At 45.0% G+C, this 19,338-nt stretch overlaps 3 protein-coding genes across 4 annotated transcripts in view; 2 read left to right on the forward strand and 1 right to left on the reverse strand.

The window, feature by feature from the left end:
- The first annotated feature begins 2,068 nt into the window (after window positions 1-2,068).
- LOC109464453 lies at window positions 2,069-13,872 on the forward strand. Of its 2 annotated transcripts, none has more exons than XM_019761438.1 (6): window positions 2,069-2,337; window positions 6,009-6,436; window positions 6,881-10,984; window positions 11,833-12,113; window positions 12,482-12,581; window positions 13,005-13,872. In XM_019761438.1, the coding sequence occupies exons 2-6, from the start codon at window positions 6,021-6,023 to the stop codon at window positions 13,177-13,179; spliced, it is 5,076 nt and encodes a 1,691-aa protein (XP_019616997.1). In that variant the 5' UTR covers window positions 2,069-2,337; window positions 6,009-6,020; the 3' UTR covers window positions 13,180-13,872. The 2 variants fall into 2 exon arrangements, with proteins under 2 accessions (XP_019616997.1, XP_019616996.1); XM_019761437.1 differs by lacking the exon at window positions 2,069-2,337 and adding an exon at window positions 3,691-3,817.
- A 95-nt stretch (window positions 13,873-13,967) lies between these two features.
- Window positions 13,968-17,902, reverse strand: LOC109464458 (leukocyte elastase inhibitor-like). The gene is made up of 4 exons (XM_019761444.1): window positions 17,857-17,902; window positions 16,560-16,809; window positions 15,642-15,939; window positions 13,968-15,238 (listed from the first exon to the last, which is right to left on the reverse strand). Exons 2-4 carry the CDS (start codon window positions 16,788-16,790, stop codon window positions 14,544-14,546), a joined length of 1,224 nt encoding a protein of 407 aa, XP_019617003.1. The 5' UTR covers window positions 16,791-16,809; window positions 17,857-17,902; the 3' UTR covers window positions 13,968-14,543.
- A 42-nt stretch (window positions 17,903-17,944) lies between these two features.
- LOC109464460 (programmed cell death protein 10-A-like) overlaps window positions 17,945-19,338 on the forward strand; it is an 8,189-nt gene continuing 6,795 nt past the window's right edge. Inside the window, exon 1 of the mRNA XM_019761447.1 lies at window positions 17,945-18,288. Coding sequence (XP_019617006.1) covers window positions 18,208-18,288 — 81 coding nt within the window. The 5' untranslated portion in view covers window positions 17,945-18,207. The remainder of the gene's footprint in view (window positions 18,289-19,338) is intronic.

The following is a 19,338-nucleotide window of genomic DNA, read 5'->3' on the forward strand; positions in this document are numbered from 1 at the left end:
TAATTACTCGCATACTGTATGTTGTAAGATTTCGGTGTGATAACACCTTCCGGTAATAAGTCATACATCTATGAGGAAACAGTAACAGGCTCGATGTTTTGTTAAATTTAATGGCATCCAATTCTCAGATTTCAGGGCGACACTGAAACTGAAAATACTCTGAATAAGGCAATCTATATGATATTAACACATACTGTCCCATGGCAATATTAGCACATTTGAATCAGTATTTCATACTTAAGGCATTTAAACCAAGCCCCAAGATCAGTCCTTTATTTTCTGAGTGGTACCATTGAAATCAACCCAGGCCCTTTCAGTAACCGTTTTTCGTCAGAATTGTTGGCATTTTTGCTCCATGAATGTCGATATACATTGGGACAGTGTTGTTTAAACTTAGTCTGTGGCTGGAACATTGACTTTGAAAAATCTGGTTTCTAAGCCCTAAAACTGCACTGGATGCCTTTAACATGTCCTGACCAGGGATTGTTAATTCTGCTGTACTGAAACAATGTTGATATAACCTCCAGCTTCTGTTTGCACACCTCGTACACCCCCTTAGGCAAAGACAACTGCCGTTTGGGAATTATAAGATAGCTACCCACTATTTCCCAGAATAATAAGTCATATACATTCATGTTTCTTTTTTGGGTGAGATATTCCGTAACATGCTTAGCGATTATACTGTAATCCATAATCTGGGGAAAGACGTTTTGTGAGGTTTCAATGTACCACCATACGTAGAGCTTACCAAGCCTTAACATTTCTACAACTCAAGTAACTTATACAACAACATATAACCTATAGCAATAAATTATATATCTCAAAAGGACTCTGGAAAAATGTAAGTTATCCTACCTTTTTGCTTGATCAATTCTCTTTCTGAACAGCACTTATTCTGTGAGCCGCCTTTGCGTTAGGCGGCGTGGCTACTAAAACATGAGAATTGTCTTTCTCTGCAGACTATATACATATACCTGACGTCCTTACCGGCTTCCAAACGTATCAGGTTTCAACAGTTCTCTGTCTAACAGTAAATTGAACCATTGTTATCTATCTGTCAGCTTAACCATTGGGTAAATGAAAAGTGTTGTATAGGGTGGGGACATGTCATGTGGCGTTGACGTGGATGGAAAAGAGGCGTTTATGGTACATATATACTTAGTCACGGTAACGCCTAGTGAGATTGACTAGATTGGTTATGTGACTATATTTCACTTCATACCATAGGTAACTACTACTAGTGTACTGTATACTACTCCCTTCCACTCCAATCTATAGTAGCTATTTTAATTCTGCTGCGCCCAAGTTAATGTCGCAAGTTGATCAACCGTGGGGTCGTGTAGCGTAGCGGCAGAGTGCTCGACTCAGGAATCAAGAGGTCCCGGGTTCGAGTCCTGACATGTCACCGATCTTGTGCCCTTGGGAAAGGCACTTTACACGACTTTCCTCACTTCGCTCAGGTGAAAATGAGTATTGTATTGTCCCCTGGCAGTGGCATTGGTAGTGGCATTAATATAAGTTGAAAAAACTTGAGTGTGCCGTCACCACGTCTTATGATTAGATGTTGGAATATAAAAAAAAAAGTTGATCGACGCCATTTCTCGCCCTCGTTGAAACTGGGGAAAAGTTGTGAGTAAGAGACACTTCCTGAAAACAGATGCGCAAAGTCGACTGAGAAAAAACGGAACATTTACGTATGATTCAAGCTATTCGTAAATACAATGTGTCGGATTTCAGACAGTAAGATATCAGATTGGACGTTGTTGTAGTCAATCTTCCTCCCGCAGTGCCAAATTTCAGTTCCCTGGAATTTAGGAACTGAAATTCGGCATTGGGGATAAGAGGGTGGTGTCTACAGACCACTGGATAGCCAGATTGAAACAATGTATAGCCAGACTGAATAATGCTTTTCCCCTTATCTTTAAGCACTCAGTAGTGGTGCGTCGTTTTAGTGGTGCGAAACGAAAAGAGAGGTACGAAACACCACAAAAAAGCGGATGCCAGACATCTACTTTGGAGATCAGCCAGCATCAAGGAGGTTTAAAAAAAGGTTTGCCAGCATGAAAAGATTTTCCCTCCTATGCAGCGTCTTATTGGAGACTGCACATAACGGGACAAGTCCCGGATGTTTGGCACAGGAAATGTTCACGTTCCCAGGGGTCAGGAAAGTCAAGGCGGTGCCAGCCGGTTCTGTACAAACTTTCAAACACGTCACAGGAAGTCTCGTTCCCTGAAGATTTTGTAATAACAACAGTTCTCGTTTCTTAGTAGGGCACACTTGCAGCAAATTTGTGGAGCAGACCTGTGTGAGGGTGGTTGCTGAGATATTTTTCTGAGGTAAATATCTGTTTGCTAATTACACTAAGTGGTTATGTTTCTTAGTTTGGAGAGGGGGAGGGGGCACTGGCTTGCACGTGTACATGTTAGAGAGTTTGTGTGTTCAAAACAATCTGTGTCAAGAAGATTACATCGATTTATAAGATTTTGTGCGTGTGGTCTGGGTAGGTCTTGGAAAAGGGAGACACTGTTATATCTTGGTCACTACAAGTAATTGTGTATTACATGTATTTCGGACGACGTACCCTATATACTTGGACTTTACTCCACAGTGTATGAGTCTACTCTAGGGCAACGTGGTGAGGTGATTACGTTATCAACACAGCAGGGGCACGACGCAGGCGTGTGTAGGGCGTGTACGTGACGTCACGTGGTTTGTGTACAGTACATGACATATTAAAGCAAAGATGTGGTATCATACAAAATGTATTTAGTGACAGAGTGATGCTATCATTCTGTGTACATGTCGCCAAGTTTGCTGCGGTCAACTAGTGTGTAAAATTTCTTAGTTTCTAACTACCGGTCTCCTACGCAGACCTATTCCCGACATGATCCCAAGGCTACTAGTATTCGTTTTGCCGTAGCTCTGTGTGGGAGAATGCCTAACTAGAAAAGACCAGGGTTACCTGAAAAACGGGTTATTGGAATGATTCTGGTAAGTTAAAATAGCAGTAAAACGAAGAAGAATATTTTGCCATTCATTTCTATAATATGATGTGCATTTCTCTCTTCCCAGCCTATAGCTAGCGCTAGTCCACTATTCTCTCTTGTTTTGTGTACTGACTCAGGGTTTACCATGAAGGTAGAATTTGAAAAGGCCTGTTCAATTCTACCTTCATGGGTTTACAAAGTACATTTGTACATGTGATGTAGGCCTCAGCTTGCACATGGGGCTTGGTTGAGTGAAACGTGAAGACGACGTGATTCTGCCTTTCTTAGCCTCTCAACTGGCTTCGCGCGAGGAGTTTATAAATGTCATTCTGACTTTCTACCGAAAACTACGTACTATTTCACAATTGTTTCCATGTTTTGCTGTATAGTACAAATGTGTTAGATGGTTCCAATTGGAAAATGGTCCATAATAACTTAAGATACGGTAATGTCAAAACGCCACCCAAAAGGCCTGCTAACATGCTATGGAGGCTGCTATCCAATTGGCCAATCAACGACCTCCGTCTGCCAATCTCTGTCCCATGTCTAGTTTTGGCGGGAAATCTCGTGCCGTGCACTTTAAATTAGTCAGCCATTATTTGGCCGCCATCAAACACAAATTGCTCCGTCACCACGGATTGTGAAAGGTTGGTCAACAAGAACTGGTGCCATATCGTGATAACACTACTTGTCCTTTCCCGCCTAAAACACACAGCGTCTGCGAATCGTCCAGGGACAGTCATTTCGTAGTGTCCCATTTTACAGTGACATCTTGACAGAGTTAGGAAAGTACTGTTGAGGAGATTGTCACCAAGTTGCTTTCTTGTAGGTGGGTGTAGAATTTTTTCTCATTCTTCTGTAGTTAAGGATTTATGGTAGTAGGACAGGGCCTACAAAGACTGTAAACTGGTAAACATTGATATGCTTTGTACGTGGCAGGAGTTACCCAGAGTCACGTACCAAGTGACAGTTACCTTTTTGTAGTTAACGGACCATACTTTGTAGAGATATATGCCTTCATGATTATACATGAATGTTTTATGTTGGACTATTTGTAGACCTGCTACAACAGAGAGTTTAGAGAGCTAGTGATTGTCAGGACTGGCGCCAAAAATCTCAAAATGGCGCGAAATGTCCAATACTCAATGCACAAAACCTATGCTATTACAATGCTGATAACTTTGCCTAAATGTTAGACATATGTTGAACACGTGTGTCATCTCGCCTGTCACTACTAGTACTTTAGACCTTGCGTTTACTGTAAGAATTCACCATAGCTACTATTATGTGTCATTTTACTTGGGCCAAGGGCGTCACGTTAACTCACTTCATATTACATGTATATGATAACTGTAGTAGACCTTACGGAAGCTTCTGAACTTATACCAAAATATTACGTTGCGTACAATGCTGAATAGTAATTGTGGAATCATAAGTTAAATAAGTACGATATTCCCATCTGTAAATACGTTCTCTTTGTTTCTTGTTGACTATGTGACGCCATATGCTATGTACTACTAGTACATAATAGTGTCGCGGGGGAGGGCGATTGTCTTGGGTGTTCTCCGGAAAGCATTTAAGACCGTGTCAGTCTCAGTAAGGACGTTATATTAAGTCCTTGGTCTTAGTCACGCCGTCATTATTTCCCAAGACGATAAATTTAGCTATTAGATTGGCTGTGGTTTTCAAATTACATGTTGTTTTTCTTGAGTCAATTTACCATTTGGTCTTTGAATCCTTTCTATCAACAGTCCTATCTGCCAAAACCGACATCCTTGAAGGGGCACCATTGTACGTTTAGCTATGTGACCTTCATGACCTTTGTACCTTCGTGCAGACTGCAATGTTGTGCCTTCACCCTTTGTGGTGAAATTCTTCGCTTAGGCCCCTGTCACGTACGTCTTACGACAAATATACGACATTCGTAAGGCAGTCGTTTCATACAAAATTCAGCTGTCTTGTGGCGGGAAGGTTTTGGTAGATCGTTGTCAATGGCCATTTCTGTCATAACTTCCGTGATATCCATACGACAAAATGCGTACGACGAGTGCAACTGTACTTTTACGGGAAATTACTTAATCATTGAAACGTTTTCGTCATTGTCTGCCAAGTTCGTACTCGCCCTTTGCCCGTTATAGGGACATTACGCCCGCTATTGGAAAGCTATTTTGCCCTGCTTGTCTGCAGAGCTTTTAGTACAGTTCCTGAGTGCTACATGTGCAGCACGTGTTCATGTCCCAGACGTGAGAGCTTCACGTGAACAGCACGCTCATAGTGCAGCTGAATCAATACACTTTCAAGTACGTAATGTTGAAACAAAGGGCCTACTGCAAAGAGTCATAACGTGGTTCAACCAAGGACAAAGTGCTTTATATCACATAGTTGGCAGGTGGGTAAAAGAGGGAATGGAAATGATATAATAGATATAAAATAGATATCTTAACCTCCACGACGATACGGTTAAAGTGAGGGAATGCTGTAGCATGTTCTAACCTCCCCGTTTCTTTTCTGACAAACAATCTGTCTCAAAGGCAGTTAGAAATGTTACAACCTCTACTTGAAAACTGATAAACGTACGCCACGTGCCGAGGTTAGATGATAGAATGTGCTTACTTTTCACCTTTTTAACTATTGTCGTCTTCTGAACGTGCTGCCTTGAGCATGAAGAGTACTTCAGACCAGACTTTGCTCTCCTATTGAGCTTTTAAAACCCACGACAACTTGTTCAAATACGATCAAATACAGGGGCACAAAGTTCTGTCTGAACTCCCACCTTCTAAATAGACCATGCGCACAGCGTTGTTAAAACTTGAGTGCCGATACATTGTGTGTGTATTTTATATGTATGTTGTATATGGGCGAGTTATGCCTGAAATAAAGAAATAAATAATGTTTTGTGTCTGTTTTGTCTCACAGCTGATCATGAAACCCGAAATGCCATGTCCACGTACATCTAAGGACGCGTAGTGGTGCAGCATCATTTTAAGTGACCAGGGGTTTTCTTTTAACTTTATTTTCAGAGAAACGAAAAGATGCTGCCCAGACTCCTGTCCCTGTTGGCCATGCTTCACATCGTGTCGTCTGGCGTCATAATTAACGAACTGAACGCCGACAACCCCCAGTCAGACGACACGGAGTACATCGAACTCTACAACACCGACAACAGCGTCGTCGCCTTGGATACCTACGTAGTCGTTCTGTACAACGGCGCCGACGATACAGCGTACGACGTGATATACTTGACGGGGAAAAGCATCCCGGCACGGGGGTATTTTGTGATAGGGTCGAGCAACGTGGTACCCAGGCCCGACTTCGTCCTGCCTACGGATTCTAACCTTTTCCAGAACGGTCCTGACGGAGTGGCCCTGTATAACGGGGACCCCGGGAGTTTTACCGTGGGGATGGATGTGACGAGAGGGGGACTTGTAGATGCTATCGTCTACTCAAGGTAGATATATGACTTTTTTTATTTTCAAAAGGCGGGGTGCAGAAAATAGAGTGATGGTGATTAAACTTAGAGTGATGGAAACACAAAATCGTAGATTTCAGTAGACATTCGGGAGGTGTTTAGTTTTTTTTGAATGTATTGGAGCTGTTGAGGGGATTGCACGAACTTCTTGAATTCCTCAACGTACCGCCCACTTTAATTAATACTCCCATCCGGTCGGCACGTGCTGGGTAACCTTCAGACTTGACCTCCATGTCAATCAACTGTATCCAAATATCCACCCACTTTCCCTGCAACCCTCTGCAAATCCACAAAAATCCACTTATATTAGATATTTTTAGGGACTTATATTTCTGACTACATAATAAATCATTTCTGAGCTCGAGCCTCTCTCTACATGTATTGTTCTAATGATGGTTGACGTGTGTACGATTCTGTCCCCAGGTATGCCGATAGGCCAGCAGACGGTCTGATCGCCATCCTCCTTCCTGGCCAAAGTGTCGTCCTCGAAGACGAGAACTTCGACGTCCTGGACGAGTCCCTCAGCAGATGTAACGGCACAGACGCGCTCAACACCGCCCAGTTCAGCACCAGCTACCCATCCCCGGGCGCCGCGAACAACTGTACCCTTCCCCCGGGAGGTACGGTCACCCCGCCCGCTACCGTCCCGACCACCACCCCGGCGGGCGGCGGGGCTACTGCTAACCCCGTCCCGGACGTCGTCATCAGCGAACTGAACGCCGACAACCCCGGGGCGGATGACCAAGAATACCTGGAACTACGCAACAAACGTTCCGTCACGGTCTCCCTCAGAAACTTTGTGGTCGTCTTCTACAACGGCGCGAACAACCAGGCTTACTACGTTCTGGACTTATCCAGCTACTCTATCCCCGCTCGTGGTTTCTTCACCATTGGTTCAGCTAACGTCAACCCTCAACCAGACATTGTAACGACTGATCTAAACATTCAGAACGGTCCGGATGCCGTGGCGCTTTACTATGGAGACCCTAATAGCTTTACCGTCGGCATGACGGTGACTAACACCAACCTTCGCGATGTCTTGATCTACTCCAAAAGAGCTGGCGACACGGTAGCTGGTCTCACGGACGTCCTGGCTCCCGGTCAACAACTTGTTGTCGAAAACGAGCAGGCTGTTGCCGATGACGAGTCTATAAGTCGGTGCGGTGGCCTCGACGCGAACACTCTGTCTCAGTTCCAGGTGACGTATGCCACTCCAGGTGGGGAGAGCAACTGCGCTCCTCTGCCGACGGTCACGACTTCAAATCCAACGGTCACAACGGCCACCCCGCGACCGACCACGCGTCCGTCGACGTCCGCCCCAAACGTCGTCATAAATGAGGTAAACGCCGACAACCCTGGCACGGATGACCAGGAATACGTCGAACTTTTAAACAAAGACTCCACGTCCGTCAATCTCAACGGGTTAGTTCTCGTGTACTACAACGGCGCAAATGACCAGGCCTACGCTGTGATAGATCTCTCAGGTGGGACCATACCAGCTAACGGGTTCTACACTATCGGCTCCAGCAATGTCGTGCCTCGGCCTAACGTGGTGAGCGACACTTCGATCCAAAATGGACCCGACGCTGTGGCCTTGTATTACGGAAACGCTGCCGACTACATCGTAGGCATGCCGGCCTCGCGGGCCAGCCTGGTCGACGCCGTCTTGTACTCTAGCAGAACTGGGTCTACCGCGGACTCTCTTATGGCTACTTTGGCACCGGGGCAGCAACTGGTGTACGAAAACGCAGCGGGTACCGATATAGACGTGTCGGCCAGTAGGTGCGGCGGTTTAGACGCTGTGACGATGTCCGCGTTCCAGGCTACCCGTCCGACTCCGGGAGGAGAAAACAACTGTGCCGCCCTCCCCACAGTTGCCCCCACTACCCCCATCACCATTCCGTCCATCATAATTAATGAGTTAAACAGTGACACGCCGGGGACAGACACACAGGAGTACATCGAGCTCTACAACAGGGACAACACAAATGTTGATCTGAGCGATTTTCAACTTGTGCTCTACAACGGAGCCGATAATCAAGCTTACTTGGTTATTCAGCTGACTGGGTCAATCTCGGCGCACGGTTATTATACCATTGGGTCAACAAACGTCCAACCTCGTCCTAACTTGTTATTTACCAATACAGAGAATGTTATACACAATGGCATCGATGCGGTGGCACTGCACTATCGGCGAAGCGACATAGTCGTGGGTACAACCGTTAGCACTGTCGGACTTGTAGACGCGTTGGTCCATACCAAATACGCGCCCCGTACAGAATCAGGCTTGATCGCTGCGTTAACTCCAGGACAAGACCCGGCTTTAGAACTGTCTTACGTAGCTGCTGGAGACGTCTCTCTTGGTAGATGCTCCGGAAACGATCCTCTGACACTCTCACAGTTTCGCATGACGATGCCCACGCCCGGAGCCCCTAACAACTGCCAGCCCCTCGCCACGCTACCGCCCCGCACCACGACACAGACACCGCCCGTCTCACAGATCGTCATCAACGAAATGAACGCAGACAGCCCCTCCGTAGACGACCACGAGTACATCGAACTGTACAACAAAGAAAACCGCGACGTGCCTCTGGACTATTTCGTGCTGGCGCTGTACAACGGTAACACCAACACCGCGTACAGGGTCCTGTCTTTGAACGGTCGCACCATTCCCCGCCAGGGCTACTTCGTCATAGGGACTCCCAACACAAATCCAGGGCTTCAAATAGACACAAGTTTCATTCAGAACGGCCCGGACGCCATAGCCTTGTACTACGGGGACGCGTCCAGGTACTCTCCCGGGATGGACGTCACCACTGACGGGCTCGTAGATGTAGTCGTGTACGTCAACAGCGGCGGCGACAGCGGAGCAGGTCTCACGGCGGCTTTAACTCCCGGCCAGCCGCCGCTCCACGAGGACAGCCGCGTGCTAGAGTTAGACGAGTCTCTCGGCCGCTGCACTGGCAACTCTCCCATCACGTTATCTCAGTTCAGGGTCATGCTACCGACTCCCGGGCGACCGAACGACTGTTCTCCGCTCCCGACGTCTGTCCCGAACGTCGCCCCGGCGGTCGTCCTGAACGAGCTGAACGCGGACAACCCGGGCAGCGACAACCAGGAATACATCGAGCTGTTCAACACGGAGAGCGTGACGGTTCGCCTGGACAACTTCGTGCTGGTGTTCTACAACGGGCACGACAACGCCGCGTATACCGTCATAGACCTGTCCAGAAACTCCGTCCCTGCAAGAGGATACTTCGTCATCGGATCGCCAAACGTCACGCCGTCCCCGGACGTAGTTCTTATGAACTCTGAGAACATTCTACAGAACGGCGTGGACGCTGTGGGGCTGTATTTCGGGCGGCCGAGTCAGTTCGTGGTCGGTATGCAGGTCACGGGTGTGGATCTGATTGACGCTATCGTCTACTCCAGGCGGTTCAACGACAGCAATCCGCAGCTCATAAGCGCCCTCACGCCGGGCGAGTCGGTACTGCACGAAGATGACCGCGAATTCGACGTCGACGAAACTCTGAGCCGGTGCGGCGGTACAACGCCGTTCAAACTTTCTCTGTGGCAAGTCACGACTCCGACTGCAGGCAGTGAGAACGTCTGTGCTCCTCCTATAGTAATAAACGAAGTAAATGCAGACAACCCCAATGTCGATGACCAAGAATTCATCGAACTTTACAACACTGACTCTGAAAGGTCATACTCGTTAGACAAAGTTGTGGTCGTTCTCTACGATGGGAGCTCCAACCTGCGAGCTTACGACGTCATAAAGTTGAGCGGGTCCATCCCGCCGGATGGCTATTTTGTCATCGGATCGGGAAACGTGTCTCCCCGGCCGGACTTTGTTCTTCCTAACGGCGAGAACATTTTGCAGAACGGTCCGGACGCCGTGGCGTTGTACAGCCACCAGAACCCTGACCTTTACACCGTCGGGATGGAACCTACAGACGCCTTCCTAGTGGACGTGTTGGTATACTCCAGGAACAGACGGCCCACCGAACTCATCAGCCGCCTCGCCCCGGGACAGGAGGTGGTACTAGAGAGCTCTATCGTACCGGAGGTGTCCGTGAGCAGATGCTTCGGGAATGATCGCGTCACACTGTCACAGTTCCGGTCCACGTACCACACGCCCGGAGGGCCCAACGACTGCACTCCACTTCCCACCAACCCTCCTCCGACCGGTTCCATGACCACCGCTGCAATGGCCCCCTTGGGTGTCGTCATCAACGAAATCAACGCCGACAATCCGTCCTACGACACCGCCGAGTTTATCGAGCTGTACAACCCGGGAAAAATCAGGGTGTCGCTAGACGGCGTCTTTTTGGTCCTCTACAACGGCGCCACCGACCTCGCGTACAACGTGGTCGATCTGGCCGGCAACGAGGTGGCGCCCGAAAGTGTCTTCGTCATCGGGAGTGCCAACGTCGACCCTCGGCCTGATCTGGTGCTCGAGAGGAACGAGAACATCCTGCAAAACGGCGAGGATGGCGTGGCGCTGTACTACAACCCGCGAGGCAGGTCAGTGCTAGATTTACCCATCTGCGTGCAGTCTGCATTTTGGAGATATATTTTTAATACTGCAGAAGAAAAATTAAGCAACCTGCAACTTTGCAGACTAAAAGAAAATCGGGCTACGCGTTCACTGGAGGTAAGAGCTTTTGTGTTTACTACTGACTGTAAAATAAACAAGTAATTTTGCGTGTATTTTTTCAAATTGCATGTAAAATGTTTGCCAACATGCAATTTTGTATATGCTATGGGTTTGTATATGCCATGGGTTTTTGGCGACGCCTCAGGGGCGGAGGTATTTTTACAGTATATTACGATCAAGCTGAAAGAATTTAGAAAATTTTACGAATGCATTCCCTGGGGAATTGGTTTTGAGGTAGCCTCCGGCCTTATGTCTTCGGACCCAGCAGGAAAGGCCTATGTTACCATGCATGCAAAAAGCACCTTTTCGGGCAAACTGTGCCTTTTTGCACACAGAATATTAATGATTATCTTTATTGATATTTCAAATATGTTTTCTCCTATCAAGAGAGAACAAATTTTCTTGCTCATAAGAAAGAACAAGGAGCGACATTCAAGCTTATAATGCTTCAATTATGTTTTTAGTTTCAATTATATGATGCTGGTCGTTTTTTTTTATAACTTACCTGTGTGATACATGTAATAGTGATGTTTTGTGTAAGGAATTTTATTCACTTGTGTGTTTTCTATGTAACACACAATGTATGCATGTTTGTGTCAGTCTTGCTTTTTTATTAAGTGTGTATCTGCAGAAAGTAATTTCCGAATTGCAGAACAAAATGTTGACATTCTGCAATACTGGAGAGCAATGAAAAAAAAGATTTCTACCTCTCCAGGTACTACGGAGGGATGACCGTGACCGCTGATAACCTGCTGGACGCAGTCGTGTACTCCACAAGTTTCTGGAACGGCAGTAACCTCATCCTGAACACCCTGACTCCCGGTCAACAGGCGCTGCACGAGTACAGCCGTCACAACCCGAAAGACGTGGACGAGTCTCTCAGCAGATGTAAGGGAGTGGACCCTGTGACGCTGTCACAGTTCGTCCTGGCCTACCCTACACCGGGCGACAACAACAACTGCGAGAATCTACCAACCACTGATAGATACTCGGCAGGTAAGAGCTTTGAATTCGTCGGCGAAGGTTAGACATCCAGTTAACAAGATACATAAAAAAACAGTTATTCAAGCAACTGTCAATTGTGACTGTTTCTAAAATCATATCCAGTTACTTGAGTAACTGTTTCTTTGGCGCAAGAGCTTTGAATGTTATGGCATTTCGTCTTTCAAAATCCTTCAGATAAAATGTGCGATTGAAGCTAGTTTTGTTGGTACCAAATAGTCAAGCATATATGCCGGGTGCAATATGACTTGTGTCAATAGCTGTAAACGTCTGAGTATAGAAGAAAAATGTTCCTTTTTCAACTTGACATGACTTGCAGGTAGCCTATTTTTTTCTGACCCAGTATTTCCCTCCGTGTCCAGGCCTGTCCGGAGGCGGTGTAGCCGGAGTGGTGATTGCCGTTCTGATCGTGCTGGGAGTAGCGGCGGTGGCAGGATTCATCCTCTTCAGGAGAAAAACATCGTGAGTCTTTCTCATCCGGGATTTCCCTTCCACTTGTTTCTGAACTTGTGTTAACCTGTTTTTATTTATTTGATATTAACACAACTGGGTAGCCCCTTCAACTTTACAAAAGTCGATGTGCAAGAAGGCCCATCTGAAAAAAACTTAACATTTAGCGTGGTGAAGAATGAGGACAACATTAAGTTGTCCAGAGATCCTTTGCTTCAAAATCATTTTCCATATCTCAAGGGCTCAGCTGTTTCAATATCAAAATCTATAATTTCATTAATCATTCCATTTGCAAACAATAAAAATTTTTGGCTGTATTTTCTGACTAAAAGACATACTCGAAGATTTATTAATGCAGTGACAGCATCACAATTTCGTATGTTCCCCCTTAAAACTTTCCCATTCTTATAAATGTTTACTTCTTCATATCAACAGAGCGGCAGAGTCAGCGGCTAAGGCTGAGTCGGGGATAGCGTACAACAACATGCGGCCAGACGACTCCGTCAAGGTGACCGGCCTGCCTGTCGCGTACGACGGCTTCGATAACGTCCTCTACAACTTCGAACACGGCGACAACCTCAGTAAAGTCAACAACGAGACGGACACGTAGAGCTAGAGCAATCTCCAAGCAGGCCTTTTTAGTAATAATAGACCAGGCTGTAGCCACTTCGGTGGCGAAATGGTATTAAACTGTCTGGCCAATGGAAACTGCCTGGCCAATTTGATTCTGTCTCTGCAGCCACCAAAAGATCTGCTTGGAGATTAGGGCTAGAGTACAAGAGCCAAAGGAGGCAGAGTTATAGGTAGCTATGTAGTACTATTGTGTGTGAACTGTTATTGACAAGCACCATTATGGATCCGCGTTAGTTTTTCATGATCACGTCTGTTTAGTTGTTTTGTAAATCTCTCTCTAGGCAGTACTAATCTGTATGCTTTTTATTTCACCCCAAGGGAGTGAACTAATGCTTTTTGCTTGTCTTTGTGTATGTATGTGTATGTGAGTCTGTCTGAAGATGTGTGTGTGTGTGTGTGTGTGTGTATGTATGTATGTATGTATGTATGTGTATGTGCAAGAATTTGTGTGTGTTCCTGCAACATAAAACACAATGCAGCATTGTATCAGCATTGCTGCTATTTTTGTCATTCTTCTAAATCGTAGAGAAAATTTTGAACAACTACTTGCTGTTGTGTCCACTGCAGCTAATTTGACAACAAGTAATAGATGAGTACGTAATAAAGAATGATATAACATAGTACATTAAACTTAAAGTGAAATTCATATTTCCTTTTAAGGTTGTATATTTCTCTATGAATACCTATGTGAACATTGTGTGGTATAAAACTTCTTGAAATTTCTTGGGGGAAAACCCAAACAAAAGACAAACTACTATTGATATATTTTTCTTGATGTATTTTTCTCGTATAAATAGTTTTCTGCTGTATCCATATCTTTTATACTGATATTGATCTATCATTGATCTCTAGACTTCAGAAAGCAGAGCTTCTACTTTGGCTACAAAATAGAGCTACTTGAAGAAATAATGGAGCAAATTTATGCAGTAATTGAAAAAAAATTGGAAAACGATGCTGCTCTTGTTTGACACAAGGGACACTGCCATTAGCATGGAAAGTGTTCAGCACCAGGGACAGTGATGTTAGTGTGGAAGGCCTTCAGCACCAAGGACAGTGCCATTAGCCTGGAAAGTGTTCAGTGTCCATTTGTCTCATTAGAGCATTCATAGTATGATACTCCCACTATCCCACATTTGTAGGCAATTCTTAGACTGACTTTTATACAATAAAGATGTTCTCATAAAATGCACAAATGGGTTAGCCTAACAATATCACTTATGCCTGTTCCAAGTATTCCAGGAATTACTTAGGCATTTCTGTCATGTCCAAGAATGCCTTGTTAACATATTTTTGTGCCCAGAAGTATAGGTTAGATTTGAATTGCACAAATGCACATTTGATTCATAGTTCATCCTTTGTAGTGGGTCCATCTGGACGCACCAGTCGACCCAGAAACAGGATAGAGTTTGAGTCATTGTCCCTGATGAAGAACAGGAAGGGATGGTCGGCAAAGAACGTCTCCCCATCCAGCGACCGTTTCATCATGCTCACCGCCGTCGCCGCCGCGGCCTCGCTTCCCTCCTCGTTGACCTCTACAAAAGCCTTGTGTATGACGTGGCTAACGTAGAGGTCGCGGGAACCCGTGATCCCGGACAGGTCCGCGTCCGCGCGGCTGAACAGGGCCGTCATCCCCATATCCGCCAGCTTCTCGTTCAGGACAAAATCCTGGACCAGTTTGAACCTGGGGATTTGGACCATCGTGGAAACCTCGCTCGAAGATTTCTGCCAGCGACGGAGTAAGTCTGGCGTTAACAAAGCCTCGATGGTGCTCAAAGCGTCCATCTTGTCTGGTAACACAAACACCATGCTGAGATACTTGCCTTGATACGGCATCTCCAGGATTTGGCAGTTAAGGTCCTCATCGTAGGCGAGTTTGAACTGGCCCTGCTGACGCATCATGGGTACTTCGACCTTCTCGTCCCGACTGATGTGGAAGGTGTCGAGCCTCGTACGCGACTCCTCAAACTTGCGCTCCCAGCTGCCCTTGAAGTAGATGGCATTGACCAGTACTAGCATGGTGCTCGGGGTCACAGTTCCTTCAAAAATAAAGCAAGGCTGATGTCACATTATGTAAGATGCTGATCTGAGGAATATGCCAGAAAGGTGCACCTTGGGTGCCCAACATGCAATAATGTAGAATGTCAGCCATACCTAATCATAAACCTTACGAGTAATGCCTCTTTTTTAGAGCTTGAATCTGAAATTTACTAATGTAACACAATATAAATACACGTATTCAAGTGCACCAGCACACCCACAGGACAAAAATTAGTTGCACAGCTCCAATTTTTGGTGCACAAAACTGCATATGCACCCAGTACGGGTATTTACAGCCCTGCCTGTATTATAAATTCCATGCTAGACAATGCCATGTGAATAAATTAACAAAGGAATAAAAGAGGAAATAACAGAAGAAATGAATAAATGAATAAATCACACCTGGTGCTAAAAGATCTTGGATCTTCTTCTCTGTCTGTTCCTCCACCCAGGTGTTGATAGTCTGACGCGCGCCCTCCGTGTTTCCATGGAAGTCCACGGGAGCCAGCTGCGCCCTGTAGTGTCTGGACGTTTCATCCAGAAACTTTTGCACGAACTCGAAGGAGTTTTGACCGAAGAGGCGGTTGGCGGTCCGGAGTGTGTAGGGCCTGTCGGAGTGGTGCAGCTGGGTCAGAAGGTCGTGGAACAGCATGTGAAGGTCGGAGGCCTCCATCTTGTGGAAGCGAAGCACCCGACTCATCTGTGGAAAGTACAACATCGAACTTAGAATGTATACTTTGGTTTGCACAATGGAAGTGTAACACTTTACACATATTCTTGATGATGTGATTTGTATCACAGCCAGGTATTGCTACTGAATATTACAGCAGAGTGTTGCTGCCATATTCGTAAGGGAGTTCTTGGATGCGGCAAATGTACTTCCTTAGCAGAACAACTCTCCTGGCATTCTATCTATCTATTTGGCCAATTTCTACTCTTTCCAGCTGCTTCCAAAGCCTGGTAGAGGCTACTACTAGTACTAATATTCATAAATTGTGGGAGGAGGGTACTATGTACTTACTATGAGTAGTAATCCATTGTGTGGCATTTCCCTATGATCATACAGTACAGATTCACGGATACCCAATACAATCCTGATTTCTTGTTCAAGGGGTTCGATAAAATAGGAGGTGGGGAGCAGAAAATGACGACGGCCAATTTATCGACTCTAGGTGCTAGCCGCAACTGCAAATGGCCAGTAGCGCTCTAAACAAGATGGACTAGCAAACTGAATGTAGGAAATCACTTTTCAGACATACCATGCATGATATTATGTCAGGTTTTATTGAACCTCTTGTCCCCCTCTAATAACTATCTCACCTGTTGTGCAGTGTCATTCCTTGCCCCCAGGTAAGTCATGGCCAGACAGGTGGAGATACTGAAGGGTGAGAAGAAGATGTTCTCGGGATGACCCTTGTGCAGCACCCTGTACAACTCCAGGGCAAACTCACTGTTCACATCAGCCAATGGGCTCGACTCTTGTGTTGAGGAGCCTCCCATAGTTGCCATGGCAACTAGAAGGCCCAAGAGGCCATAACTGTGTCCAGGCATGGTTACTACCACAGGGATACTGTAGAAGAGACATGTGAAAACTTGAACACTTAAAAAAAATAGAAAAAAAAAACAACATGTTTCTAGAACTGTGAAATGCATTGAAAGCTACATGTATTACTTTCGTGCACGTAAGTATAGTTTTGGGTGGCTGAGTTGCAGTTTTGTGTCTCTGTCTGTCCTACTTTTTCTTCAGTCGCATGGTGGGTGGGGGGTAATTCTGACTCATGATTGATAAGAAGGTCAAGTTGGAGGGTGGGCAGCACATGCTGGATAGGAGTACATGGGCAGGCAGTACAATGTATATGAAGGAGTTCAGAACATGGTGTATTAAAACAGCCAATTATATCATTTATCTTTTTCACAGTTTCAATACATTCATGAAAACCCCAAATGCTCCTCGGAGGTCTGAAAACTTCAATTACTTGTTAAAATAGTCCAATACAGATGAGCTACTCTAGATTTAGTTATGTGACCCTAATTTGTGTGTGTCACAGGGGACATTTCTCACAATTATGAAAATTCATGTGAAAGAATTTAAAGAGAATCTCCTCCTTTCCCCTCCCCTACCTTAAAAGTCTTATATTAAAGTTTCCATACCTGACTGTCCCCCACACAAGTGGTGTTTTCTTCTGCTTATTCTGCAGTGTTTAAGTTAACGCTGTTATGTGATTATGTCACTTAAGTACACGTGTCAGATTGGCACTGGATGTGTAAGTCATACACGTGGCAGTTTCCTGTTCTCCAATTCGTGCACTTTGTAAACACGTTATTTCCCCTTAACTCTGATGTAGCCTTTCACCCTGAGATCCTTCGAAAGTTTCCTATGATGACGTTTTAAGTATACAAGTTTATAAACGTTTAAACGTTGCGTATAAGTTATACATAGTACACTATGTCATAGTAAACTGTTACCAAGAATGTTTTAGCCTACTGATTTTCGTATTCTACAAAGCATTCGAGACGACAGTAACGTAGAATGATTCTCCAAACCCTCAAGGTTTATGAGGGCCAGAGACGCCTCCAAAGACAGCCAATAGCACGACTAGAACCTAAGAAAACTCACCTGTGTACAAACAAGTCTCACCACTTCCGGGTTCCGCCAGGTGAGCAGCGTGAAAGCGAGGCTCCGACCCCTGACCTTTCACCGCCCCGCCCTGAGTCAGCCGACATTTTGTTTCCGTGTGTTGTCTGAGATTTTCTTCCCAACACCACAAAAATGGTCTAAAAACGTCCCGTTTCGTCTTCCCGCTCGCCCAAGGAACCGGATTTCTGTCCCCAAGACTGTTGAGAAGTGCCTTAAAGACTGGAACGTGTCGTAGTTTGCGTGGCGTTTGCGTAAAATCCATTGTTTGCTTTTTTTTTTTTTTTTGTGAGGCGCTTGAAGTTTTTGTTGATCCTGAGTCCGGGTGAAGATATGACCATGGGGGACGATGCAGAACACTCCACAGTCGTCTCACTACCCCTGCACGTCGTCCTGTATCCAGTATTAGACGAGGTACGGCATTTTAAATCTTTTCTACTGATATCGACAATATTTTCCATTTCTATGCAGGTCCCATATGTAGTGTAATTAAGGGCGTTTTCCCCATCTTCGCGTGACACACTAAAAATAAACATCCAAAATTTGTTTGTCAGCAACAAGATATCCCTGCTGTACCGCAGCCAAAATACACGGTATTTATAGAAGTAGCTTACCATGGAGCATCCCTATCCTTAACATAGCACAGTGCAAGTCAAATCGTAATTCAATCAGTACTGTACTTATTTTGTTCTTAATTGTATTAATTAAGTTAGCAGTTGTTAGCGTAGTGATGTAATGTTTGTATTTCTCACGTTTTCTCCTATTATCTTAAGTGATATATAGTAATTATATTATTTAACATCCCTTTCTTGTGGAAAATATGGAAAAATACTTAATGTAGTTTAAAAGGGAACCGTATATAATTTTCACTGTATCCATTCCACAGTTTCTAATAGAATTAAGTAAATGATCTACAGACTTACACACATGCAAATTTGTTTAAAGATTGTGGCAAGTTTGGTATAATTTGTGACCTATTATAGCATTCTTTGGTGAAACAAAGATATTTAATTTCCATAGCTTTCTTGTCCTACTCCTAGAAGCATTAATCTACCATTTACCTACTGTAACTATAACAGACCTTTTGAATTGTTTGGAATTCTATTGTTTGGTATCTGGAAAGGGATAAAAGTAGATGTAATCATTTATTGTGACTCTGATTTGATATTCGTTGTCACACTTAAGACTTGCTAGGAAGGCGGCATGAATTTTATCATGTTTTTCATCAGAAATTAAGTCACTGCAATGTTCCTTAGATTAGTATAGCTTCTAGTTATGGTTCTTACAATAAATTCCACTAGGCCTAACAAAATAAATGTTGTGTTTCCTATTACAGTCCAGAAAAAATTAGGGTCGGTAGGTAGGGATTCACTTTTTTTTGTTTTTTTTAGTTCAAAGCCGGGACAATGAACGTATGATCTGTTTGTACTACACAGACAGGGATCTCCCCAGAAATTCAGAGCA

The sequence above is a fragment of the Branchiostoma belcheri genome, unplaced genomic scaffold (genome assembly GCF_001625305.1).
Source record: "Branchiostoma belcheri isolate BF01 breed outbred unplaced genomic scaffold, Haploidv18h27 scaffold139, whole genome shotgun sequence".
Lineage (NCBI taxonomy): Eukaryota > Metazoa > Chordata > Leptocardii > Amphioxiformes > Branchiostomatidae > Branchiostoma > Branchiostoma belcheri.